This window comes from Barbus barbus, assembly GCF_936440315.1.
Source record: "Barbus barbus genome assembly, chromosome: 4".
Classification (NCBI taxonomy): domain Eukaryota; kingdom Metazoa; phylum Chordata; class Actinopteri; order Cypriniformes; family Cyprinidae; genus Barbus; species Barbus barbus.
The window spans coordinates 11,044,529-11,072,297 of NC_136732.1; the positions used below are offsets into that span (position 1 = coordinate 11,044,529).

At 37.7% G+C, this 27,769-nt stretch overlaps 1 protein-coding gene across 1 annotated transcript; it reads right to left on the reverse strand.

Moving 5' to 3' along the window:
- Positions 1-27,642, reverse strand: LOC306867435 (tectonin beta-propeller repeat-containing protein 1-like). Its single transcript, XM_079413086.1, has 25 exons — positions 27,539-27,642; positions 25,702-25,934; positions 24,749-24,934; positions 23,190-23,312; positions 22,913-23,035; positions 22,132-22,306; positions 21,329-21,426; positions 20,725-20,826; positions 18,639-18,769; positions 15,829-16,301; positions 12,700-12,803; positions 12,447-12,602; positions 9,578-9,727; positions 9,106-9,263; positions 6,028-6,155; positions 5,659-5,752; positions 5,484-5,580; positions 5,290-5,369; positions 5,152-5,208; positions 4,811-4,985; positions 3,527-3,662; positions 3,051-3,143; positions 2,702-2,808; positions 1,328-1,447; positions 1-558 (listed from the first exon to the last, which is right to left on the reverse strand). The coding sequence occupies exons 2-25, from the start codon at positions 25,927-25,929 to the stop codon at positions 439-441; spliced, it is 3,414 nt and encodes a 1,137-aa protein (XP_079269212.1). The 5' UTR covers positions 25,930-25,934; positions 27,539-27,642; the 3' UTR covers positions 1-438.
- Positions 27,643-27,769: the final 127 nt, after the last annotated feature.

Consider the following 27,769-nt stretch of genomic DNA (forward strand, 5'->3'; position numbering starts at 1 on the left):
AACAGATCTTTATTGGGGAAAAAAAACAAACAGCATGTCAGTGTTTTAGATCACAGTTGGAAAGTTGTGTCCACATTTACGGCATTGTCTCTGACAATGCAAGCGGACTGAAATAAAATAATTTTCAAATAATATAATCCAACCAATAACATAAAATGGGCTTCTATACATTACAGCAACAAGAAAAACATAACATGCTTAAAACAGTGACATTAGTCGATCAGGTGATTCAAATCATACACATACAGCAATCAAACGTCACACCCAGAAAAGTGATGTTTGTTATTCAGGCAAGTGGAATCAAAAATAAATAAAGTCGCATTTGGTTGGTAGGGCACAGGACACAGAGACAGGAAAGGTGTAAAGAACAGCAAACTGGGACGTGCAGTCAAGCATGATGAAGGTGGTGATGATGATGGTGGTAGGTGGGCACTATATCTAGCAGCCCACAACATTCCCATTCACCTGACTCTGTGTGCGGCTGGGCATTGGACTGCGAGGTGCCACGCGCTGGGCCTCTATAGAGTTCCCTCTCACAGACACGTGCTCCCACCCACCCTGTTTTAGTGCATTAGTTGAAGAAATGACTCTTAGAATAAAGATCTGTTGATACTAATAACAAGATTTAAAAACAAAGATGCATCTTTAACCTGACTGTAGAAAAATGTACTGCAATGATGCTCTATTTTAAATTTGGAAGCTAGGTCAATTTCTTTAATTGTTTGTATGACAATCAAATCAATAAGCTTTCTAAAAATATTTTGGATGAAGGCACAATTCAGCATTAGACTTAAAGGTGCACTAAGCAATCTTTGAAAAACGCTTTTGTGTCGGAACGTGTCCCAAAACACACTTGCAGCCAATCAGCAGTAAGGGGCGTGTCTTGTAAGGATAGAGAGAAGAGAGCGCTCAATTTGAGTGCACAGGACAAATATTAGTAGATCGATTAAATAGGGAGAAATGGAAAATAAAAAGAAAGGAAAATATCGGAGGAACAAAACATTAAAAAGAAGGGTTTACGATCAGGAAAGAGGTACCTGCGTAAATATCGGAGCAGCTTTCTTCTCGATAGGTGAGTAGCGTTGATTTTGCATTGTTTCAATTCACACAATTTATCTGTTGGGTTTTGTTTGAATATGCTTGTGTGTCATCTTCACTTGTTTCCACGATCGTCTTTGCTATGGTTGTGTACGTACGTGTGGGGCGGAGATATCAAAATAGGGGCGAGGCTCCTGTTGGGCTGTGGGCGTGTTTGTTTTGGTGCTTTCAAATATCAACATCGTTTGGCAAAAATCGCTTCGTGCACCTTTAATGTGGAAAAACTCACCCCAATGCCATAGTCCCAGCTCAGGCCTTTGGGCTGCATGGGCTTCACTCCCAGTCTGTGGCACACCGTTCCTGAGCTCTCTGATGGATAACCTGGCACTTTATCAGCGATTATCCAAACCTGGACAGATAAAACATTACGACCACAACCTCAGGAGGAGAGTCCCAAAAAAAAGTGGGTAAAGAAAAGATTAATGCTATAACTAATGCAGGATGAAATAATAGCGAGAAGAGGAAACAAGGAAGTACAGCAAGTACAAAGGGCCTAAATTTGAGCCTTGTGGTACACCATACTTCTGTTAGGTCAGATATCTTTTAATTTACACAAATTAAAAGGTAGTGATCTGGTAGTCTAGAAGAAAACAAAACAAAGCAACAACCCCTGGGGGGTGTTCCAGAAAGCAGGGTTAATTTACCATCTGCTAAACCCTGAACTCTCAGTTGATCCTTGCTTACTCGAGGTATGTTGGTTCCAAAAACGAGTACAGGAGTAAGTTCATTCAACCCAGAGTATGTTCCTGGTTAACCCGCAAGTCATTCTCAAGAGTGATGAATCCAAGAGTCACTATGGAAACGGACGCTAACAAAAAGTGTGCCATACTGCTTCTTTCTTTCTTCTTCTGTTCAAAGGCCATTTGCACACTTATATCGCCACCTACTGGGTGGTTGTGCAATCATTTTTCTTTTTTTTACATTTAATCTTTAATCCTTGAAAATAAGAATTGTATTGTTTGTTTGTTGCTAGTTATATAATAAGTCTTATCAGGTATGTATTTTTATTATAGAAATACATTATAGAAAATGCAGATCCATGATGTGTGAGATGATAATAAAATATAACAAACATATATAATAAAATAAACATTACCTTGTCATAAAAGTGTTTTATAATTTAGGCAGATAACCATTATGCCAATACAATAAATATAATAACCATATTATAATAGATTACCTTATATTAGTGCTTTATAATTTACATATCATACAACTATATATAAAACTTATTGTAATAATATATAATATCGTGCGCTATCTGTCACGCCCACTGGAGTCTCGTTAGTAAGTCACGCACACATGTGCTGATAGCTCTGAAGTAAGCTAACCCTGAAACAGAACCTACTCCGGAGCAGGTTATCTTCAGAGAGCAAGTTGCTATGGTTACTTACATACCCTGAAAGTTACCTCTGTTTTTGGAACTGAAAGTTGAGGTTCTCTACTTACTTACCCTTAAACATACCCGGGTATGTCACATAACCTGCTTTCTGGAACACCCCCCCCCCCGCTTTCTGGAACACACCCCCCCCCCCGCTTTCTGGAACACCCTTTCTGGAAAATGTTCATTAGTGGTTATAACGGGAAGTAAAAGGTTTCAAACCTGGTCCAGTGGTCCAACAGACACCTTACACACATTACTGGAGATGAGTTCCCATGCAGAACCCTGAGGATAGCTGGGTGTCAAACCCTGTCTGTACCACAGATTACCTGCAAAAAACATACACACTGAGCTCAAACTTGATTGGAGAGAGATCTGCTTTCCTTGCTCTACAATGTTCTCAATGGCATATTGATTACTGCTTGCTTGTTCACAGTATACTGCCTACTACATCTTTCTCTTCACACTTCATAATGAGGAGAAACAGTCACTTAGAGCCTGTGATTTCCCATACAGCTTGATTCATATAAATATCTCCCAAAAAAGAAGTGAGTGGTAACAGTTGTCTCACTGTTTTCGTCAACAGCATAAACGGAGGTCCTGCCCACAGACACCTGCCTGAGCGTCTGCTTCGGGGGAGATGGTATGTGATACCAGCACTCACCTGAGAAATAAAAAAAATCTTAATGAGTCATTTAATGAAATAAGTGAGCCTGTCCTTTTTCGTTTTTCTACGTTTAACTAATGACATAACAGAATAACCAATAAAGTTTAATTCAGTTTTATAGGCATTTTTATGAAAACAAGAATGCATAAACTTAAAAATAGTATTTTAAAAGACTTATACTTGTTACTTGTGTAATTTCTCCTCATTTTCAAAGTGCAAAAAGGTCTTATACTTAATGCACTGAATCACATTTATCAACTGCTGCAAGCTGCTCAAATTGGAAAACCAGAACCAGCAGTATTTACATATTGTAGAATGTCCATCATCATTTTCTAGTTGGAAATGTCACATTTCCCATCAGGATGATTCTGTGGTCTCACCAGCTGGATTGTGGGCAGACACAGAGCCCCGGTAGAAGACAGCACCGTCCCTGGCGATGGCCCACACCTGGTGGCCTCCTCCTATGCAAATGGTCTTGAAGGGCTGGTCTGTGCCCACATGGAGCCAGGAGTTACCCTGTGGTTTCAGAGAGTTAGAGGTTAAAGGACGTCCCATAGACTATGCACACTAAGAGACGAGACGAGAGGAGGATATTCATTCTGAGGAAAGTGATAAATAAAAACCCCAAGAAGTCAAAACAAGGGATTTGTGTCTAATAGCTTCTGAAGTCAACGATATATGCTACAGTGGTGTCCTGATTTTTTTTTTTTTTTTTTGCATGTGTCGTCACACTTTAATGTTTCAGATCAAATTTCAATATTAATCAAAGATAAGTAAACACAACATGCAGTTTTTTTAATGAAGGGAAAACTAAATCCAAAGCCACATGGCCCTGAAAAAGCCGCCTAAACCTAATAACTGGTTTGGCCACCCTTAGCAGCAGCAACTGCAATCAAGCGTTTGCGATAACTTGCAATGAGTCTGTTACAGCGCGGTGTTGGAATTTTGGCCCACTCATCTTGGCAGAATTGTTGTAATTCAGCCACATTGGAGGGTTTTCGAGCATGAACCGCCTTTTTAAGGTCATGCCACAGCATCTCAATAGGATTCAGGTCAAGACTTTGACTAGGCCACTCCAAACACTTTTTCACACAGGGCCATGTGGGTTTGGATTTAGTTTTCCCTTCATAAAAAAAAACCCTTCATTTAAAAACTGCATGTTGTGTTTACTTGTGTTATCTTTGATTAATATTTAAATTAGTTTGATGATCTGAAACATTAAAGTGTGACAAACATGCAAAAAAAGGCGGCCAACACTTTTTCACACCCCTGTATATATTCATATGCACAGTTAAATGCTCTCTAAAATGATAATGTCCCTCCCCCTAAGTCATACATACTACTTTTTAAAGGTTTTTAAAATGTAATTTATTCCTGTGATATTAAAACGGAATTTTCAGCATCATTACTCCAGTCTTCAGTGTCACACGATCCTTCAGAAATCATTTTAATATGCTGATTTGCTGCTCAAGAAAAATGTCTGATTATTATCAATGTTCAAAACAATTGTGCTGCTTAATGTTTATGTGGAAACTGTGATACATATTTTTCAGGATTCTTTGATGAATAGAAAGAACACATTTCCTCTCGTCTTTTTTTTTGTAGATCACGTGGCCCTGTTTTGTGAGAGTGGGTGCAGGATAGTGACACGGTTTAGTTCTCACAGCCGGGTTGTTGGCGGTGACTCCCAGACGGCACAGCACATCTCCCTTCTCACTGATGGCCCACACAGGAACCTGCTCCAGACTGCACTGAGCCAGACACGGCAAGACGGTGACGTCAGTCAGAGCGATCGGAGGAACCTTCTGCCAAGGGCCAGTAAGGCTGATCTTACACTTCCTGTGACAAAGAAACACTCTTATATAGATTTTCTTATTACAAAGGGGCCTCTGTTAAAGTTTGCCCCACATTTGAGAGAAACAAGGTTTTTCCTTAATAAATAAATAAATAATAGTATAAATGTATCTATCAAAAGAATTCAAAAGCAGCAAAAATGTGAACTAACCTAGCCCACCGCCTGCGTCGCACAAAGTCCTTCATTGTCTTATAACCATGAAACGTCCTGAATGAACATAAAACATATATTAGTTCGAGATAAAAATGTCTAGCTACTGTTCTATTAATAAGTTTAAAGTCAACATACACTGGGAAATCTGCAGCATACTGCCAGCCCTCTTTATCTGTCCCTCCTGGGACACCGTAGTCAACAGCCCAATCAGAAACCTGTGAGTGAGATGCAGATGTCTAATCGATAGAATACTCCAAATGGTACAGCGCACTATAAATACTACAGGCTGCTCAATAATGCAATCTTTTACTCATAGTGTGCTGCTGTACCCATGTCCACTGCGGTGAAGGAGGGCTGGTGTTGTCTTTGGTACACTCTCTCAGACCTGAAGCGTCGCTCCACATGTAACGATCTGTGGGAAGACCCCTGAGGACCACAGCAGACACGGAGCGTTTAGAGCAGGGACATTAAACAAGCAGCAGAGTTCAGGGAAATGACACGCACTTGTCTGTGTATCCTGTCATTGGGTTCCAGCGCTGGTTCTCATAGATGTACACACTCCTCACATCGCTTATTGCTTGGTTAAGGTTTTCATTTCCTGAAATGAATCGGGCAGAAGCAACTAGATCGAGTTTCTCTAACATAAAGATTTGATATTCGGATTATGCTGGTTTGATGCTGGCCTGACTGATGGAACATGATGCAAATCTTGGTCTTTCTGGTTAAGCGGTTTGACCAAGAGAGATCTGCTGGTGAAGCCTCATGGGAACGTCAGCACACCAGCAACCAAACCAGCATATGTTCATCTTGCAGGGTCAAAACTAAATGTAGGTTAGTGAGAGGGATAGGGATAGCAGCAGGATGCATGTTTACCCTGAGCTGGCGGTCCCCTGCCGCCCCCCGTGTAGACCCAGGCGGTGTGATCGTAAGCGATGCCCCACACCACACCCAGACTGTTAGACTCCACACACAGCAGATGAGCAGGAACCTGACGCCAGAACCTGAGCCCACAGCAGGTACAGTATGTGCACAGACACGTGACGCATGCCCAGCAAAATTACAATCACAAACACACACACGGTCCAGAGGAAACCAAATCAAGCATCAGACAGTTCTGTGGCATGCAAGTCTGACTTTATGCACAATTAAATTATGATACGCCAGCTCTGTCCGAAACCTAGTGCGCTGCCTGTCTGGACAGCATTTTAGGCTTTTTAAGCTATATTGTACCTTTCTGTTATCCTTACAAAAAGGAAGTTAATTCATGTGCATAGTATATTTCTATTCTAATCTAACTAAAAATAAGACAGTATACAAACCCGATTCCAAAAAAGTTGGGACACTGTACAAATTGTGAATAAAAACAGAATGCAATGATGTGGAAGTTTCAAATTTCAATATTTTATTCAGAATACAACATAGATGACATATCAAATGTTTAAACTGAGTAAATGTATCATTTTAAGGGAAAAATAAGTTTATTTTAAATTTCATGGCATCAACACATCTCAAAAAAGTTGGGACAAGGCCATGTTTACCACTGTGTGACATCCCCTCTTCTTTTTATAACAGTCTGCAAACGTCTGGGGACTGAGGAGACAAGTTGCTCAAGTTTAGGAATAGGAATGTTGTCCCATTCTTGTCTAATACAGGCTTCTAGTTGCTCAACTGTCTTAGGTCTTCTTTGTCGCATCTTCCTCTTTATGATGCGCCAAATGTTTTCTATGGGTGAAAGATCTGGACTGCAGGCTGGCCATTTCAGTACCCGGATCCTCCTTCTACGCAGCCATGATGTTGTAATTGATGCAGTATGTGGTCTGGCATTGTCATGTTGGAAAATGCAAGGTCTTCCCTGAAAGAGACAACATCTGGATGGGAGCATATGTTGTTCTAGAACTTGGATATACCTTTCAGCATTGATGGTGCCTTTCCAGATGTGTAAGCTGCCCATGCCACACACACTCATGCAACCCCATACCATCAGAGAGGCAGGCTTCTGAACTGAGCGCTGATAACAACTTGGGCTGTCCTTGTCCTCTTTAGTCCGGATGACATGGCGTCCCAATTTTCCAAAAAGAACTTCAAATTTTGATTCGTCTGACCACAGAACAGTTTTCCACTTTGCCACAGTCCATTTTAAATAAGCCTTGGCCCAGAGAAAACGCCTGCGCTTCTGGATCATGTTTAGATATGGCTTCTTTTTTGACCTATAGAGTTTTAGCCGGCAACGGCGAATGGCACAGTGGATTGTGTTCACTGACAATGTTTTCTGGAAGTATTCCTGAGCCCATGTTGTGATTTCCATTACAGTAGCATTTCTGTATGTGATGCAGTGCCGTCTAAGGGCCCGAAGATCACGGGCATCCAGTATGGTTTTCCGGCCTTGACCCTTACGCACAGAGATTGTTCCAGATTCTCTGAATCTTTGGATGATATTATGCACTGTAGATGATGATAACTTCAAACTCTTTGCAATTGTTCTCTGAGAAACTCCTTTCTGATATTGCTCCACTATTTTTCGCCGCAGCATTGGGGGAATTGGTGATCCTCTTGCCATCTTGACTTCTGAGAGACACTGCCACTCTGAGAGGCTCTTTTTATACCCAATCATGTTGCCAATTGACCTAATAAGTTGCAAATTGGTCCTCCAGTTGTTCCTTATATGTACATTTAACTTTTCCGGCCTCTTATTGCTACCTGTCCCAACTTTTTTGGAATGTGTAGCTCTCATGAAATCCAAAATGAGCCAATATTTGGCATGACATTTCAAAATGTCTCACTTTCAACATTTGATATGTTATCTATATTCTATTGTGAATAAAATATAAGTTTATGAGATTTGTAAATTATTGCATTCCTTTTTTATTCGTAATTTGTACAGTGTCCCAACCTCTTTGGAATCGGGTTTGTACTTTCAGTGGACTTTTTTTATATAGTTATCAGAGAAATCCTGAAAAAAAAAGTAAAAATGTTAAGCTTATTCTGACAAGAACAAGTATATTTGGCCTATACTTGTACTTTTTCACACATATTGTCTTATGTACTATAGAAGTTAGTAAAGTGCAAAAATAAAATTTTAAATAGTAAACTTACATGGCTACTTATAAAAGTATAAAATATGAAATATTTTGTTACATTAGTAATTTTACTGAGAGTAAACTTTCAAGTGTATATTCATAAACGTGGGCTAGAAGTATACAGTTAGTAAACTAACAGCAGATCTATAAGTTTACTAATACAGTTGCAGATAAAAAAAAAAAAAGTACATTTAAAATTATCTTTATAAACTAAAAGTGGGCCAATTTAGTCCTAAGAAGTATCAGGTAATATTTCTAAACATTCATTTTGCCATTAATAGTAATAATCCAGTGAGATTTTTGTGCTCCACACAGAGATCTGATCTGATGATCATCCAATGACATGAAGAAACACAACAAACTGAGACAGACTCAATCCACAAAGAACTGTTGCAACGTCTCCAAGATGCTTCAAGAAACATACCTGCAAAGCTCCCTGAAATACCATGCACAAGTGCACCGAGGCCAAAAGCTGCTTTAAACGCAAAGGATGCTCACAACAAATGTTGATTTAATTTAGTTAATAGCAGTTAATTGATAAAGAAAATCTATTTATGACATTATTTTTGACAGCATCCTCATTTTTCAAACTTTTCAAAATCTCACTGGATTATTACAATTCATGGCAAAATGAATGTTTGGAAATGTAAACTGATATTTCCTACTGACACACTACAGCAAAAGATAGAAATAACTGACTTAAAACCATTTTTAGCTGCTGGAAATACTAGTGCTCTAATCATTTTGGCCACCACTGTAAAAGAATGAATGTGGCACGTGAAGGTGCCGTCTCAGTGAAGCAGCTCACTAGGTTTACAACGGAGTTACAGTGCGAGAAAACGTCTGTCAGGGAGGCAGATGGGGACGTTCTTACATGTGGTCGCAGGGTAAATACTGTGCTGGGGCTTCCAGACTGGGTGATGGCTCATGCACCATGATGTCTCCTTTACATGTCACAGCCCACAGGGCCTGTTTGGATGGATGCTCTCCAAGACCCCTGGATGCACAACACGACTCGTTCAACTGTGACAGCTGCAACGGTCACACACAGACAGAAAGCACTCGTCACTCTCATTCTGCAGTGCAATCAAAAACACACCCTTAACTCGTGAAAATGTTGGGGTAAACAAAATCACAATGCAATAAATCTTTGTTTCCTATATGCACATTTTTTCCCCTAGATTTTGGCCAGAAATGTGTTTTTCATGATAGTAATTTATACATTTTTAATGATCATTATGCAAATACAGGATCATGACTGGTGAGATGTATGGATGCAGTTCAAAAGATCACATGTGTGCTTTATGTCACATAGAGATCCTGTGCTGTTCATAAGTGCATTTTACCCAGGTGCTGAAGTCTTGTTGAGAGGGAGTTGCCAGTAAAATGGGGCGTCTCTGTTTGGTTCTCTCTGGCGTGTAAACAGCCACAGTGTACAGAGAGTCCCTGAACACGGGCACCAGGGCCGTCACTTCCTTTATCACGGCATACAGATACTGACACACACATCGGGAGAATCATGGAGTTATTTACACTAATACAGTCTGAGAACACTTTACTTCAACAACACCTTTTGATCTTGATTCATTCAATTGTAATGACATTCATTTACTGGGTTCACAAAATATTTTACTTAACTTTTAAAAATGTAGTCAACTTGTGCCTGTTGATATATAGTTACACTGATACACTGTTGTGAAAAAGAAGTGTGCTTAATTGTATTGAATATGCACTTGTAGTGTACTTCAAATCTTAAGTGTGTATTTAAAAAAAAATAATATATCAATGAAATAAAAGCCCACTTCAGTGCACTATAAAACAGACACTTTCATGACAGTTTCTCACACTTTTAAAAAGTAATAATGTGTTAAGTAATGGCAAAAATAAATATTTATGGTGAATGTTTTATACTGATAAGAAATGTGGTGCATAATGATGGTTACAGCACAAATGCTGATTTTTTTTTTTTTTTGTGGATCGATGTTGTTTTTGTAATTTTTTCCTTTTTCACTTAAGATTGTGTTTCTTTTGTTTACAGTCTATAATATTTTGTAAAAAAAATTTTTACACGTATTACAGGGGTCGGCAAGTAAGTTTGGCATCGGGCTAAAAAAAACATTTTGCCACTAGATGGCAGGCCAGAACATAGTCAAAGGATCATTTAAGATATTAATTGATGAAAAATGCAACCAGATTTGCCTGTGACTGACTGTTACAGTGTACTTTGTAACTGAGCTGTTACTTTGTGTAAAATCCTGCGACAGTCATTAACAAAAAGCCACATTTGTGTGGCGGTGTCCAATCAGAGTATGTGAGCGGAGTGGAGCATCAACAATTTCCCCTCCGCGCTCCGAGCATTTAATAATCACTCCGCTCCCGCTCCACTCCGAGCTCACTAGCTGGGTTTCCATCACCCTGTTTTAATGCGCATTTTGAAGTATCGCATGAGAAACAAGTGATGGAAACGCCAAATTTTGAATACAAATCCCTTAATTCGCAAAAAAGTTTTTACGCTCGCTTGAGGTGGTTTTTGACTTGTGCGAAAAAGTAAATTTTTCATATGAAAATTATTATATTCAGTAGCTTATCCTAGTTTTCTATAGGCTATTTTGTGCCAGTTTACCAGGAAGTGACGATTTTGTTCTCTTTGACTCGTTGGATGGAAACGGTGCTCGTTCGCAAATATTTTATGCAATATTCCAATTTTGCGCATAAGTTAAATTCGCAACTTTGGATGGAAACCCGGCTACTGATATCAGAAACACCGCTCTGCGTCTAAAGTATTTCAGTATGTTTGAAATATCACAGTTCTATGCCTGTTACCGCCACTGAATAAAAAATAAAAAAAGGTTATTGCGACTTTTTATCTCACAATTCTGACTTTTTTTTTTTTTTCACAGAATTGTGAAATATAAACTCGCAATTGCGAGTTATAAAATCAGAATTGCGAGCTAAAGTCCAGTTTTTTTTGGGGGGGGCTGCTATGTTCTCAGAATTGCGAGTTTAAATCTCAGAATTATGACACAATTCTGAGGAAAAGAAAAGCGAGTGAAAACCACGACGCTCCGACTTTTTAAAAATCCGCTCCTCGGTCCAGTCAATATCACACCGTTCCACTCGCGCTCTGCTCACATACTCTGATTGTGAGTAACTGTTGCTGTCATGACAGATCTATTTCAGAACCAGCCGCTATCAAAATAATCTGGCTGCGGGCGCGGGCCAGATATTATTGCTGGCGGGCCACTTTTGGCGCCTGTTGCCGACCACTGGCGTATTAGATACAGTATTTAATGATCTAGTAAGTTTGAGTGGCGTGTGTGATTTGATTTAAAACTTAATGAAAAGTTTTTATTTAAAGTACATTTTAAATGCTTCATGCTTTAAAGTACACTTGTTTTGATGCGTTGACTAACATACTAAAACACATTTAGGTACTTGATTATAATTTTACTGCAGTGTGTTACTTGATATTACATTTAAAGTGCCCCTATTATGGGTAATGAAAGGTTCATGTTTTGACATACATGCAAGATCAAAAAACACTTTCATTGTCTTATAATATACAATATTATAATTATTTTTACCTTACTTGCTAACGACTACGAAACGATTGGCTCAACGATTCATTTTTCCAAACCCCTCCTTTGTGTGACGCTAATCTGCGGTGATTGGTCTCATGTTCATTTCATCTCGCCTGTAATGTCTGATAAAGCAGCATTTGTGCATGCAGTGCTGCTTTGTGTACAGAGTTAAAAACCGCTATTTTTACCGATGCGCCACCTAGTGGCAAATAATGAATTTATTTTCATTCAGACCAACATGGAAAGACCAACATGGGGGCGGGCAATATGCTAATGTTTCATGTTGACGTCAACATGAAACGGCTTGGGATTGGTTTTAAAAACGACTCGTTTCAATGATTCGGAGTCGACTCTTTCGTTTTGGAGACTATAACTTTATACACGGTGCACTTTCAGATTTAAAACTTTTGCAGGATGTTTTCATTCACTTTTTCTCATTCACAATTTTCAAAAATCCATAATAGGGGCACTTCAAAGTTTATATTTTTAAAATGTAATATGCAACTTAAACTATAATACATCTTGATATTTAAAAAAAAAAATTAAGTTTGCATTTCAGTATATTCTTTAAATTTCCATAATAATTACTCTTTGTGCTATTATGCTAAAGTACACTTATTTTTCACAGAGGCACCTTCTTCTCCTGGTCGTGCGTGAAGTAGAGGTAAAGGATGTCTCCTGTCTGAGCTCCAGCACCGGTGACCTGCTCCAGCGTCACACTGACATCCTCCCACTGATGAGGCATCCAGTCCCTCCACCAACACATACAACCTCTCGTCACACGCACAGACTGAGACACACACATACACACATACATCAGTGTTTGAGATGTCCTGTTGACTCTTCCTCTCGTGTGATGCATGAAGGCCTGCTCACAGTGCATTTACCTTCTCTATAGAGGCGTCTCTCTCTTGCTGGGCTCCTTTTGTCCGAGTGTCTGTGTCTAGAGCGCTGAGGGCAGGTGTGATGGATGGAGAGAGCGGCCCGGGATCTGACAGAATCAGAGAGAAAAGAGAATATTTTCTACGAAACAGCATACAGAAAAGGTAGAATTTGTTTTACACCACCAACCTCCTAGTCCAATTTTTTAAATTATTTTTCTGACATAACTGAAGGAGTAACATCGTACACAACTATTTAAAAAAAAGTTTTTGAAAAAAGCGTTTTATGCTCAACAAAGCTGCACTTATTCAGTTCAAAACACACACACACACAATAAGAACACTAACATTGTGAAATATTATTACAATTTAAAATACATGTTATTTATTTGAATATATTTTTTTATTTATTAGTTATTTATTATTTTTATTAGTTAATATTTTTTGATGCAAAGCTAAATTTTCAGTTTTCTTCAGTGTCACATGATGTTTCAGAAATAATTTTTATGTGCTGATTTGCTGCTCATGAAACATTTCTTAATGATCAGTATTGAAACATTTGTGCTGCTTCGTATTTTAGAGGAATTATTTGCTTTTTGAAACTATTTATAAATCTTTACTGACTTTTGAACAATTTAATGTATCCTTGCTGAATATAAGTATTCATTTCTTTCAAAAATGAAAATAAATACGTTTTTACTGACCCAAAACTTTTGAACAGTAGTGTACACTGCCCTTATCAAGCTCAATATTTCAACTCACAGAACATAAAAAACACAGACAATATTTATTCGACAGATTTTAAATAATTGTAACAATATTGACTGTAAAAAATGTTGTGAATTATGATGATTTTTGCTAGTCAAGGATATTATTAATGATTTTTGCAATGCCATTCACCCTCAAAACATTGTGAATATAATGAAGTCATTAAAATAAAAAGTCAAAAATATCTGCTGTATCTTATGAATCTAATTCTAAATATATATATATATATATATATATTTGTATTAAAATGGGACATGTATTTAGTTATGAGACAAATGGGACCCAATGCTGTAAGGCATCATCAGCATCAAGCCTAGTTTAACAAGTTTTGATGCATTATTCTTAAAAAAGTATATCACTGTAAAATTGAATATAGTGCATGAGTTTATAAATATATATATTTTTTGCATTATACATTTTTCTTTTATCACTTTACTTGAAGCCTTTATATACAGGTCCTTTTCAAAAAATTAGCATATTGTGATAAAGTTAATTATTTTCTGTAATGTACTGATAAACATTAGACTTTCATATATTTTAGATTCATTACAACACAACTGAAGTAGTTCAAGCCTTTTATTGTTTTAATATTGATGATTTTGGCATACAGCTCATGAAAACCCAAAATTCCTATCTCAAAAAATTAGCATATCATGAAAAGGTTCTCTAAACGAGCTATTAACCTAATCATCTGAATCAACTAATTAACTCTAAACACCTGCAAAAGATTCCTGAGGCTTTTAAAAACTCCCAGCCTGGTTCATTACTCAAAACCGCAATCATGGGTAAGACTGCCGACCTGACTGCTGTCCAGAAGGCCATCATTGACACCCTCAAGCAAGAGGGTAAGACACAGAAAGAAATTTCTGAACGAATAGGCTGTTCCCAGAGTGCTGTATCAAGGCACCTCAGTGGGAAGTCTGTGGGAAGGAAAAAGTGTGGCAGAAAACGCAGCACAACGAGAAGAGGTGACCGGACCCTGAGGAAGATTGAGGAGAAGGACCGATTCCAGACCTTGGGGGACCTGCGGAAGCAGTGGACTGAGTCTGGAGTAGAAACATCCAGAGCCACCGTGTACAGGCGTGTGCAGGAAATGGGCTACAGGTGCCGCATTCCCCAGGTCAAGCCACTTTTGAACCAGAAACAGCGGCAGAAGCGCCTGACCTGGGCTACAGAGACGCAGCACTGGACTGTTGCTCAGTGGTCCAAAGTACTTTTTTCGGATGAAAGCAAAGTTTGCATGTCATTCGGAAATCAAGGTGCCAGAGTCTGGAGGAAGACTGGGGAGAGGGAAATGCCAAAATGCCTGAAGTCCAGTGTCAAGTACCCACAGTCAGTGATGCTGGTGTTGGTCCACTGTGTTTTATCAAGGGCAGGGTCAATGCAGCTGGCTATCAGGAGATTTTGGAGCACTTCATGCTTCCATCTGCTGAAAAGCTTTATGGAGATGAAGATTTCATTTTTCAGCACGACCTGGCACCTGCTCACAGTGCCAAAACCACTGGTAAATGGTTTACTGACCATGGTATTACTGTGCTCAATTGGCCTGCCAACTCTCCTGACCTGAACCCCATAGAGAATCTGTGGGATATTGTGAAGAGAAAGTTGAGAGACGCAAGACCCAACACTCTGGGTGAGCTTAAGGCCGCTATCGAAGCATCCTGGGCCTCCATAACACCTCAGCAGTGCCACAGGCTGATTGCCTCCATGCCACGCCGCATTGAAGCAGTCATTTCTGCAAAAGGATTCCCGACCAAGTATTGAGTGCATAACTGAACATAATTATTTGAAGGTTGACTTTTTTTGTATTAAAAACACTTTTCTTTTATTGGTCGGATGAAATATGCTAATTTTTTGAGATAGGAATTTTGGGTTTTCATGAGCTGTATGCCAAAATCATCAATATTAAAACAATAAAAGGCTTGAACTACTTCAGTTGTGTTGTAATGAATCTAAAATATATGAAAGTCTAATGTTTATCAGTACATTACAGAAAATAATGAACTTTATCACAATATGCTAATTTTCTGAAAAGGACCTGTATATATATATATAAAAGTATTCATTTTGCTTTGCAATGCACCTTATAATGCATTATATACTCTCAAGAATAATTTATATCAGTTATTGTAGTCATTGTAGCACATGACAACAACCAATTACAGATGTACTGTAACAAGGAAACTGCAAATATTATAATACATTTTAACTTTGACTACAATTATTTATGAAAAGATAATAAGGTACATTAAGAATGCCTTTTATAATACATTACACATTAAGGCTTCAAGTTAGTTCCTTTAGTGATAGAAAGAATAACATTAGGTTGAGGGTGAGTAAGTGATGATCGCTTTAACTGTGTTGCACCTGAGATGTTAAACAAGTCGACATGTGAGCTGGAACTGATGTCACATCCTCCACCGGTGACCCAGGCCCAGGGTGGCAGTTCCTCCTGCACTACCATGTTGTGCTGCAGCTCAATGGGGTATGTGGCCACTGAGCTCCGGGCGCTGCTGGGAACCGAGCCCTTCATCTCCTCCAGGTCAACATTGCTCCATGGTGTCTCACTACCATCGGACGGGCTGCTGGGGCTCAGGATAGAGGAATCGGACTCTTGGCTCGTCACCTGGTTATCCTCAGGTACATTGGGATGAGCCGCAGAGGGTGGGTCGTGTGCTGGAGCAGAGCAATCATGCACCAGCGCAGAGATAAAGCTGTCACTCGTGATCTTGGGGACACGTGGCTTTGGAATGTCCGTGTCATCACAGCCCAGAACGGAACCCTGGGAAGGAGCGGTGACCTCACCAGTGAAGACACTGGCATCACTGTGAACACGGTCACTGGGAAACACACAGACACAGAGCCATTTACAACACTGACAGGCAAGGCGCTATCTGCTGGACGGACATGACACCGCAACAACAAATACTGTAAATGGCATCTTCTGTACTAGTGTATGTGTGTGTGTGTATGTGTATATATATATATATATATATTTGTATTATATTTGTAGCAATAGCCAACAATACATTGTATGGGTCAAAATCTTCGATTTTCCTTTTATTCCAAAAAATCATTAGGATATTAAGTAAAGATCATGTTCTATGAAGATATTTTGTAGATTTCCTACCATAAATATATAAAAACTTCATTTTTGGAAAGTAATATGCATTGCTAAGAACTTAATTTGGACAACTTTAAAGGCCATTTTCTCAATATTTAGATTTTTTTGCACCCTCAGATTCCAGATTTTCAAATAGTTGTATCTCAGCCAAATATTGTCCTAACAAACCACACATCAATGGAAAGCTTATTTATTTAGCATTCAGATGATGTATAACTCTCAATTTAAAAAAATTTACCCATATGTTTGGTTTTATGGTCCAAGGTCACATATATAAATATGGGCCATTCTACAGAATTGGTGCAAACTGCTGTCCCACAACCAAAAGATCATTCTATTATCTATTGAAACCCACAACAATATTTAAAATATTAATAAGCTTAATATATATACAATCATGATTTATTGGGTTCTTTCAATTGGGAGGTGGCTGTCCCAAACCAACACCCCTAAATTTCAACTTATGAAAATGATATTCAAATAATTTTTGTAATTTTTTTCCATTGTTGTATTTAAATGCATCTTTTTGATTCTTTTAAAAAGTTAAGTTAAAGATATATATATATTATATTTTCTTTGTAAATTATGAAACTTTATGTAAAAAAAAGTGTCCCGCATTTTTCATGTCACTACCGAAACAGTGTATGCTTTAGTCCATTGGCCGAGACTGATTTTAACTAAACCCATAAATGTATGATCAGGAAATATTCCTGTGTCCCCCTCTCTCATAGTCAGGGGCGCCAGTATGGTTTCTGGGCCCCCTGAACATCATTGACTCGTGCCCCTCCCGCGTTTCAGGGGATGTGGTGTCCCCCTTGGTAAAAGAAAAAAAAGAGCCTCGGGTCCCCCTCTCCCTCGCCAGGCACTTGGAATTGTCCAAACCTTCCCCCCCATTATGGCGCCCCTGCTCATAGCTACAAGGTGTGAGTAGATAGGTCTCATCATTTTGAGGTAAATGTGTTCAAAAGTCTGAAAAATCTGTGTGTAACTTAAATGAACGTTACTAACGAACACCTATTTTCTGCAGTTGAGCACACATTTTTGGTACGTATTCCATAACATTTAATGTTTATATGTATACCACTGTCCAGAACTGTGGTAGCTAACCATGTGCTGATTAGCATCTTTGAGCTAGATTCAAAAATATCTAAAATTGTCACTACCGAAATAGTCACTACTGAAACATGGCATCATTGTCTGGGTAGTGACAAAAGGGATCACATAATCCTCATATTTAGGGAAAATAAACAATTTTAGTACAGTTTTGCATTTTTTTTGTATTTTAGTATGTTCTAGTAGTGTTTCAGTGAGTTAAAATTTCAGTGACAAATATTCTGATATTCAAAATATTTCTGAAAATACAATGAGAATTAACTGCACAATTACTAGAAGTGTGTACCTTGGATATTATACAGTTTGCATACATACACACTTTTTGGAAAAAAAAAATTTCAAGACGTTTCCAACTGACTTTGGATCAATTCTGTAGAATGGCACACACACACACACACACACACACACACACACACACACACACACACACATATATATATATATATGTAAATCCTATATATAACAGCTTTCTGAAAATATAAAAGAAAATCTACAACAACAAACAACAATAAAAACCCTTTGCATAAGTGTTTTTTTCATGCATTTTTTTATGCCTCATATAAGATGATATAGTGAGAATATGGAGCTCAAACTCGAGAAGGAAAAATCACCTTAGTTTTAAATAAGGAGGCACAAACTGAGCCAAAATATGCAATTTGGTGCAGTTGCTGATATTTCAAATATAACATAAAATGCTATACTATACAATTAATACATTTTAAGAATATTTTCCTGAAAAATTATGTATGGATAAATTAAAGCTGAGCAGCAGTTAAATGTAAATTAACTGTTAACCTTCCATAGCTCTAAAATTTCTACTTTAAATTCATAAACTCTGTTTTATAGGTGTAACAAATCAAAATCTTTCAAAATACTCTCTGGAACCTATTTAAGTACATCTGGGCAGGAATTACTGCTCTGTAGAGTGTTTTTCAACTACCTGGAATGATTTGTGCTTTCACTGCCATAAAGCTGAGCTGACACTGCCACCCATGACCTGCCAGTGACCGCTGTGGCTGTCACGCCATGACGAAAATACACAGTCCGGTCATCGCTGCCAACCCCCCATACCTGAGTCACAAACAAACACATAAAATAAACTGATATTTTATATCACACCAGTCACAGTCTCTCAGTTCTTACATAGCGTCTTCAAGCTGAGATATCAAAACATATGGGTCAAAATAAATAACACCACCTAATGAGACAAACTTACCCTAGTTCAAGTATTTTCTTCCTTATATTAAAAACAAAATAAAAATACCAACATCATTAACAAATGACCTTCTGGTGGTCTGCAGCCTTTATTTTACTAACTTCAAATGTTACATTTTAAAATATATATTTAATTATATAATTACATTTTAAAATATAAATTTAATAATATTTCACAATATTACTGCTTTTAACTGTATTTTTGATCAAATAAATGTAGTCTTATGAGACATCTTTAAAAACATTAAGAAATATTACAGATGCCAAACTTCTGAATGTACATTTGAAGTTCTGACTGAAGTTTGAATGGGTGTTACGCTTCTTGTCATCACTAGTCATTACACAGACATATATGATCACAGAATGCTTGATTGACCTGTTATATCACAATCAAGCACTAGACAGCCATACAGTAATAAATCACAACAAAATCCCCCATTTGTACTGCATCTTAATGAAGCTGGTATCAGAAAATCATCATGTTATGAGACAATATTCTTTTTATGTGCTGACATAGTTCTCATAGACAGGATATTGTTTCGGATTAAGCCAAATTGAGGAACAGGATCAAATATGAGCATCGCGGCTGAGCTGAACACACAGATACATGGCCCGCGCGGTTAGTAATGAAATGTGAAGTATGGAATAGTGGAGAGCGGCCAAACTCAAATTAGACGCTCCCATATGGCTGTGTGCGGGCGAAAGAATTGGAGGTGTATATATATGGCTGGGCTGAGATGGAGGAGGCAGTGGGCAACAGGAAGAGCCAGGCGGTCTAAGGGTCCAGTTACAGAGAGAGAGAGATGCAGAGACAAAGTTTGCATCGCTTGCAAACTCCACACTGAGACTCAGCGGCTCTAGTAATCAACACCCATGGACATCCGACTCTGCCAGACCATACATGCCCGTCCCGGCAGGAGGTAGGGGCCAGTGTGAGCTGGAGAAGGTGATTGGACGATGGGTGTTTGTGCGTATAAACAAGGACAGTGAATACAGTCTGCCTGCTGTGCAGGGAGCACATATTGGTCTGAGGATCTAATGATGGTTAATCCTCAAAGCTACATGTGAGAACAGGAGTGTAATTAGACTTATCTGGCCCCCACCCTACCTCAGACGGGTGTCCCCCAAGGACAAGTATTGGGACCACTAGAGTTGTCCACACAGGAGAAAATTATTATTTCACCAGATGAAATATGATTTCAGCAGCAGTGATTAAAGCATAGTGTGAGTGCACTGAATTTATCCAGATTGATACATCACTTGTTAGTGGAGTTTGCTAAGGCAAAGATCATTATTATGGTTCGTACTTATGGTAAATGATTTGAACAAACCCCAAACCCTATGTAATTCAACCTGCACTTTTTGCGCTACAGACAAGAATGATACCACAAATCATGCGGTGATATGGCTTATGATTTTCATCTGGTGGACAATAAAACCACTGAAAAATCCTATAGACCTATTTTGAAGGACCTTAGTCATATCTAGAGACCAGAATATCAAATTTGGCAGTGGATGTCAAAGACAAAATTCTAAGGCCTTCTCCTACATGATTTCAGCATTTTCATTAAGTTATATTACTTTCATGTACTTTAATGTTACTTTATTGTAATTAATTTAATTTAATGTCACTTTAATATTACTATAATGTAATTACTTCAAGATTTTAATTCATCCTGTCGCCCCTTTGAAATTTCACTCAAGCCCCCTAGTTGGCTCTGGACCATGTGGCTGTAAACTGTTGTAAAGTGAGAGTGTGTATGTTTGTATTGTTAGAATGGCAGTATAACATGATACCTCACTGATCTCACCTGGTCATTGGGCCCCACGCTGAGCATCACCATCTCTCCACCAATACTGATCCAGCCTGAGCCAGTGGGATTGTGGGAATTCACACCCCTCCTGAACCAGACCTATCACACACACAAACGCATTGCATTTACACATTGCACACTGCATTTACTGTATTTTCTTATAACACTGTGTACTACCTGTTTTTTTAAGTGTATATGAAACTGAACTCATTATGAAACAACAAATATTCAGTTGCATGCTACACTTTCACACAAGGCCCCGAGTTATCATCCGAATCAATTTTACTATTAATATTACTTTCAATTAATTCAGTATGCTAGATCAGGGGTGTCCAGTCCTGCTCATGGAGCGCCAAAGTCCAACAGAGTGTAGCTCCAACCCGCTCAAACACACTTGGCTGGAAGTTTCTAGTGATTCTGAGGAGCTTGATTAGCTGGATCAGGTGTGTTTAATTAGGGCTGGAACTGAACTCAGCAGGACAGTGGCCCTTCTTTAGGTGCTTGATGAAATTGGATGATAAAGTTGCTTTCAAATTACTTTACTTTAATGGTAGGAAAATAACTTAAAATAAAAGCACTTATAGAGTAAATACCACCTTACTTTGTTGTCTTTAGTAACGGCCCAAACAACATTGATTCCCACTGCGACATGAACAGCTCCTTTCTGATTTGGAGGCTGCACTAGCTCCCACGATGAGCCTGAAAACAAAAATAATGTACTTTTAAAGAATATACTTAAGTGTGAACTGAATGTAAATGTTATGGTGAAATAAAATTAGATTAGGAAACACTATTCACGACTAACTAGTTGCATATTACTTGGCTGTTTATTAGTACTTATAAAGCACATATCGATGCCTTCATCTGCATGACCATATTTTAGATGCCTTAACCGTACACCATACCTAAACATAACTACTACAACTACCTTATTAATAAGCAGCAAATTGGGAGTTTATTGAAGGAAAAAGTCGTAGTTAATTGTGAATGTGTGTTCCCTAATCTATATATACTTTAATGTCATTTCTATTGAAACTTATATTGAAAGTGTCCTGTTAAGACACTTGAGGAGAACTGACTTCATACATGCACTAAAATTCACAAAAACACCAGCTGACTCAAAGATGTTGAGCAAAAATGACAACAGCAACCTCCTGCAGCATTTGTATTGACTTCCTGTTATTTAATGCAATGACATTAAGAAATGTTTAGTTGTGGCGCAAGTGACCACATGTTCTTTAGGATCTCTGTATGTTCATACCTCTGTCATGCTATTGACATGACCGTGATCACAGTTTCACCATAAATAGTAGCGATGTGTAAGTCATTCAAAACATGTACTGTATGTCTTGCATACTACATGTGTGAATTCAAAGGACAGGAATAAATCTGTCCGTGTCAGACCTTTAGGACAGTCTTTACTGATGCCCGTTCTGGCCAGCAGTTGTCCATCCCAGAGGACGACCCATAGCAGGTCATTCGGCCCGGCGCTGACCTGCATCACCTCTCTGGGCACCTGGATGGGTTCCCAGCGCGTCCCCTCCGGGTTCTGCTGTCTGATGCCTGTGCGGAACCACAGCTGTGTAGAGATACACACACACACACCCACCTCAGATTTGCGTGGTGTCATGAAGAGTTTCTTAACACGTGATAAAAATGACAAAACATTCAGCAAGTGTTTAAATTAACCACTCAGCTGGGAAATTGTTCACATTCTCGTGCCCAAGTGGTTAATCCATGTGGAGGTGTTGGCTGAGCTCAAAATATAAAGCAGACATCACAGAACAGCAGTGAGCTCTAGTGGTCACAAATCTGTAATGCAACCGCAAGTCGAATAATGCAAACTAAAACTATTTAAAAAAATATATTTTTTGTTCATTGAATAAAGCTGAGATAAAATGCCATAAATATTAGATGACAAACATAAACTTATGAGAACAGCATTAGCAGTTAACTGAAATAAAATGTGTAAGAGTGCTAAGATTAAATATAGCTATACATAATAGATATAGAAATAGATTAAAGCAAAATAGAAATATTTAAAAAAGTAATAAAAATGACAGGAGCATACAGTATGTAGCATATTTAAGTGAATTATATTCTGTGGTAATCGAAAACATGGGACATAATAATTTCCAGAGCTTGTTTTATAGCAGAAATTTTGGCTGCATATTTAATGACTTACCTTCCCTTGCTGGGACACGGCCCACAGGTAAATGTGTTTCTCAGGACTGTCACTCATGTCCCAGCCTCCACAGCTGATGTCAATGAAGGGCTCTGGTGGAGGTCTGGCTTTGTCCAGAGGCACCTGCACCAAAAACACACATAATCAGAAAGACTCTACATATGTGGACAACAGCTAATAGGTGTAAAAAATGAAACATTACACTGGTTGATCTTTGGTTGTTTCACATTGAAACAACAGCAAAGTTTGGATTTCCATATTAAATAGTATTGTATACCTTGGCCCAGGATCCCAGTGCTTTATATCTCCTGTAGCGAAGCCATCGCCTGCGACGGACACATGAATTCCACTTCTTCTCTTTGGTGAAGCTGGCAGGGAAGTCCACTGCATACTCCCACCCCTGAAAGCACAGGAACACAGTCATTCTGACTTTTTATGAATCATTATTTGTATGTGTAATGGAATGCCATACTTCAAAGGAATATACTTAAGTGTGAATTGAATGTGATGTTTTTGGACACTTAATTGCATGCTATATTTACAATTAAATTTTTTTTATATACTGTGTTTATTTATTATGTATATATATAAATATAAACACATGCATGAATATATTTAAGAAAAATGTATTATGTTTATATATTAAATATATTTAATATATAAACCTTTAGTTCTGACCTGAATAAGATATTTCACATAAAAGATGTTTACATATAGTCCACAAGAGAAAATAATAGTTGAATTTGTAAAAATGACCCTGTTCAAAAGTTTTCATACACTTAATTCTTAATACTGTGTTGTTACCTGAATGATCCACAGCTGTGTTTTTTTTTGTTTCTTTGTTTAATGATGGTTGTTCATGAGTCCCTTGTTTGTCCTGAACAGTTAAACTACCTGCTGTTCTTCAGAAAAATCCTTCACGTTCCACAAATTCTTTGATTTTCCAGCATTTTTGTGCATTTGAACCCTTTCCAACAATGACTGTTTGATTTTGAGATCCATCTTTTCACACCGAGGACAACTGAGGGACTCATATGCAACTATTACAGAAGGTTCAAACACTCACTGAGGCTCCAGAAGGAAACACAATGCTCAATTTGAAGATCAGGGTAAATTTAACTTATGTTGTCTTCTGGGAAACATGTAACTATCTTCTGTAGCCTCTGAAGGCAGTACTAAATGAAAAAAAAATATGATATTTAGGCAAAATAAGAAAAATGTACACATCTCCATTCTGTTCAAAAGTTCTTAATGCATGGCTTTTCCTTCTGGAGCATCAGTGAGCGTTTGATCCGTCGGTAATAGTTGCATATGAGTCCCTCAGTCGTCCTCAGTGTAGAAAGATGGATCTCAAAATCATACACTCATTGTTGGAAAGGGTTCAAATACACAAAAACGCTGGAAAACCAAATAATTTGTGGGATCAAGGGGATGTAAACTTTTGAACGGGGTCATTTTTATAAATTTCAACTATTATTTTCTTTTGTGGTCTATATGTAAACATCTTTTATGTGAAATATCTTATTCAGGTCAGTACTAAATAAACAATAACAATAACACACATATTGTATGATCCCTCTTATTTTGGTAAAATAAATAACATTTTGCAGATTCTAAAAGGGGGATGTAAATTTTTGACCACAACTGTATTTATTCTTTTAGATAAACTTCTAAGATTTGAAGCACACTTCTTTTCCCCGAGGGTAGGATAAGGAATGTTAAGTTTAGAATAGATCAGATTTGTATGGGTTGAGTTTAGAATGGGCTGAGTTTGTGGTGAAAAGGTTAAGTTTAGGATGGCTTGAGTTTAGAGAGGTCTGAGATTGTGTCACTCACCCCTGTCTCACTGGATTCTCTCCCACAGCTTTCATCATCCATGTACCAGTCGCCCTCCCACTCCCAGTTAGCAGACGGCAACACAAAGTTGTGAAGAGGTTGTGGGTTTAAGCCCGACTCATCCGTCCACTGCCAGCGGTCTGTCGGGAGAAGTGTGTCTGTGTAACCTTCAACTGGGTTCCATCTCTGTAAAACAGACAGAAAAAAAATTATATAAGTCAGGTTTATTGTTTGTAACATACAATCCTTATGGTCATTATTACTATCCTACTAAAATGTACTAAAACATCTTAATTATTCCAAGCTTTTGGCTAATGTATTCAGTATATATATTTTATAACTTATATTTAAATATGCATTGTTTTTATTAGTGCTGTCAAACGATTAATCGCGATTAATCGCATCCAAAATAAAAGTTTTAGTTTACATAATATGGGTGTGTACTGTGTATATTTACTATAAATACAAACACATGCATGTATATATTTCAGAAAAATATGTTATGTTTATATATGAAATATATTTATATATAATATAAAATATAATAATATAAATGTATGTAAATATTTTCAAAATATATACTGTATGTATGTGTATTTATATATACATAATAAATAAACACAGTACACATACATATATTATGTAAACAAAAACTTTTATTTTGGATGCGATTAATCGCGATTAAACATTTGACAGCACTAGATTTTATTGTTTCTGTACTAGTTTACTCTACTTTGCTATTTGATTTGATTGTGTGCTTTTGTCATTTTAATTTATTTGTGAATATTAACAGTTTATTTCATTTGCAAAGTGTTTTACATATTACAGTTTTACTTTACAACAGCTTTTACTATTGTGCATGCTTTGCCAAAACAGAGGTACTGTATTTTTATCATGCTAATAAATCACAATTTAAGTGAAGGTTTGATTAAGAAGAAATGTTTCCAACACACCTGATTTTCATAAGTCTCTTCCTGATGGCGTATAGGCACTTGACTAGAATACACATGGAGATAAACCAGATGGTCGCATCCAATGCCCCAGCAGCAGTGTTGAGAGCCTGTCACCCGCTTCAGCTCCAGCAGGAGATCCGCGGCACGCCTCCAGCGGCCTTCAGTGGCCCACAGACTGAACCCCCGCCCGTACACATCCACCGCCCACAGCTGCGACCCCGACATCATGGGCCCTGGAGGACAGCATGTTTAGACAGTAGGGTGGATAAGGGTAATGTGGGACACTTTTTTGCAATTTTGACTTGTGTCTCATATTTCCACATGAAGCCAAAACAATAAAGCTAAATAATTTATCATTATGAAATCCCAAAGATGTTCCCTACCTAAATCAAAGGAAATTTTTCAGATATTGTTCTTACTGGGGAAATGGCACATTTTTAGTGCTCCTTGTGCCAAATCGTTTAAGAATTTGTGGATTTTCATGCTCAAATCTGGGCCTATCTTTTGGGTTAGAAATAGTTTAATTTTTACAAAGCAAATTTCACATTTAACACTCCTGATTAAATTTGCTTATACTACGGGGCCGTTGAATGCTTGAATCTGATTGGCTGACGAACGTTCTGAGGTGTGCCGCATCACCACCTCGGGTGTGCATTATTTTTCTAATAATTCAACGGCCCGTCGTCAATTATTCCTTACATAACCATGTTTGGTTAATTAATTTAGCAGGCCTACAGTGTGTTTGCTGTCTTCATCAGTTTGTCTAAAAAACTATGTCTATGTTCACATGTGGAATGTTAAATACAGCTATATAAGACAGAAATCATATACTATTTCAAATAATTAATTACAAAAAAGCCAGATTTCTGGCTGCAACAATAATCATAATCATGTAATGAACTCAAAAATGTAAAATTGGACTTAATAAAGATAGCAAAATAATTTCATAAATTATTTTTAAAAAGGAACATGGAATTTCTTTAAAGCTGCTATTAAACGTATATACTCTGCACATAGTAAGAATATGGAGCATGTCTTTTCAAAAGTGTGTGTTAAGCAAATCGAGAAAAAACACTTCATAACAGAAACATCGTGGTCCAGGAATCCATTGTTTTCTAGTCTCTAAATTTTGAATCTGGATCTTAAAACAAATAATATTACAGCCCAAAACATTTAACAAAAATACATGTATGGCATTTAACTTTCTTAATGCACATTTTATTATAGAATAACATAGTATATTTGACTGTAGTCAAAACTAAATCCTAAGTCACTGACCTTTGTATTTCCGGTTTGATGATTTTCATGGCCACATTTATGACATAATGTCCAGAAAGTAAAGTGATTTCAATAACTTGACACCCCTGCTTGAATTCAACACCAGTCATGTTCACTTTAGTGTTGTAAAAGAACAGATAAAAGCCCTGAAGCTTACACTAATCCATCCTATTTTCTTTAAACGTGATAAAATAGCTTTAAATATATAGGCTACATATAAACAGCTCTTTGTTGCTTATTAAAACACAAGACTGTCAAGGATTCACCTCCATAGAAAGTTTGTTATTAAAATTAAATCGCATTTCACAGATTCATATATAGAAAAATCGTGATGATTTGCAATAATATGTCATATATATTAAATAATAACGTTTGGCTTCTTATATGAAGTAAGAGATGCAGGTAATTGACACCAGTTGGTACAGACCTATTATTCTCTAATTAATTTAGTTTATATTATATGTTTTTTTTTTTTGCACATTGCTATCGTTTAAACATTCCGACACACAAGCGCTTTATATTCTGTTCAGAAGCGATGCAAGCAGACTCATAAACTTACCTGCTATGTAGTTTAATGACTGTGACGTGAGTCTTCATATATTCCGCGCATTACAAACATCGCTTATTTTTATTCCCAGCATTATTCTAAGGGCTCACAGACTCAGGAAGTTAACGGTATGTTCGCTCTGATTGGCCAGCGCTCGCGGAAATGTCGAAATCTAAGCTTCTGATTGGACAGAGCAGGTCTGTTTTTCCGTCGAGTAACGCTCTCATATGCGCACGCTTACTT

What these genes read in the sequence shown, in the direction of transcription:
- LOC306867435 (XM_079413086.1), bottom strand. Translation starts at nt 25,929, where the DNA reads ATGATGTCGGGGTCGCAGCTGTGGGCGGTGGATGTGTACGGGCGGGGG. An exon ending in CAGGGGACCGCCAGCTCAGG is followed by an intron (nt 5,753 to 6,027) that starts GTAAACATGCAT and finishes GATTCATTTCAG; the next exon opens with GAAATGAAAACCTTAACCAA. An exon ending in ATGACAGGATACACAGACAA is followed by an intron (nt 5,581 to 5,658) that starts GTGCGTGTCATT and finishes TGTGGTCCTCAG; the next exon opens with GGGTCTTCCCACAGATCGTT.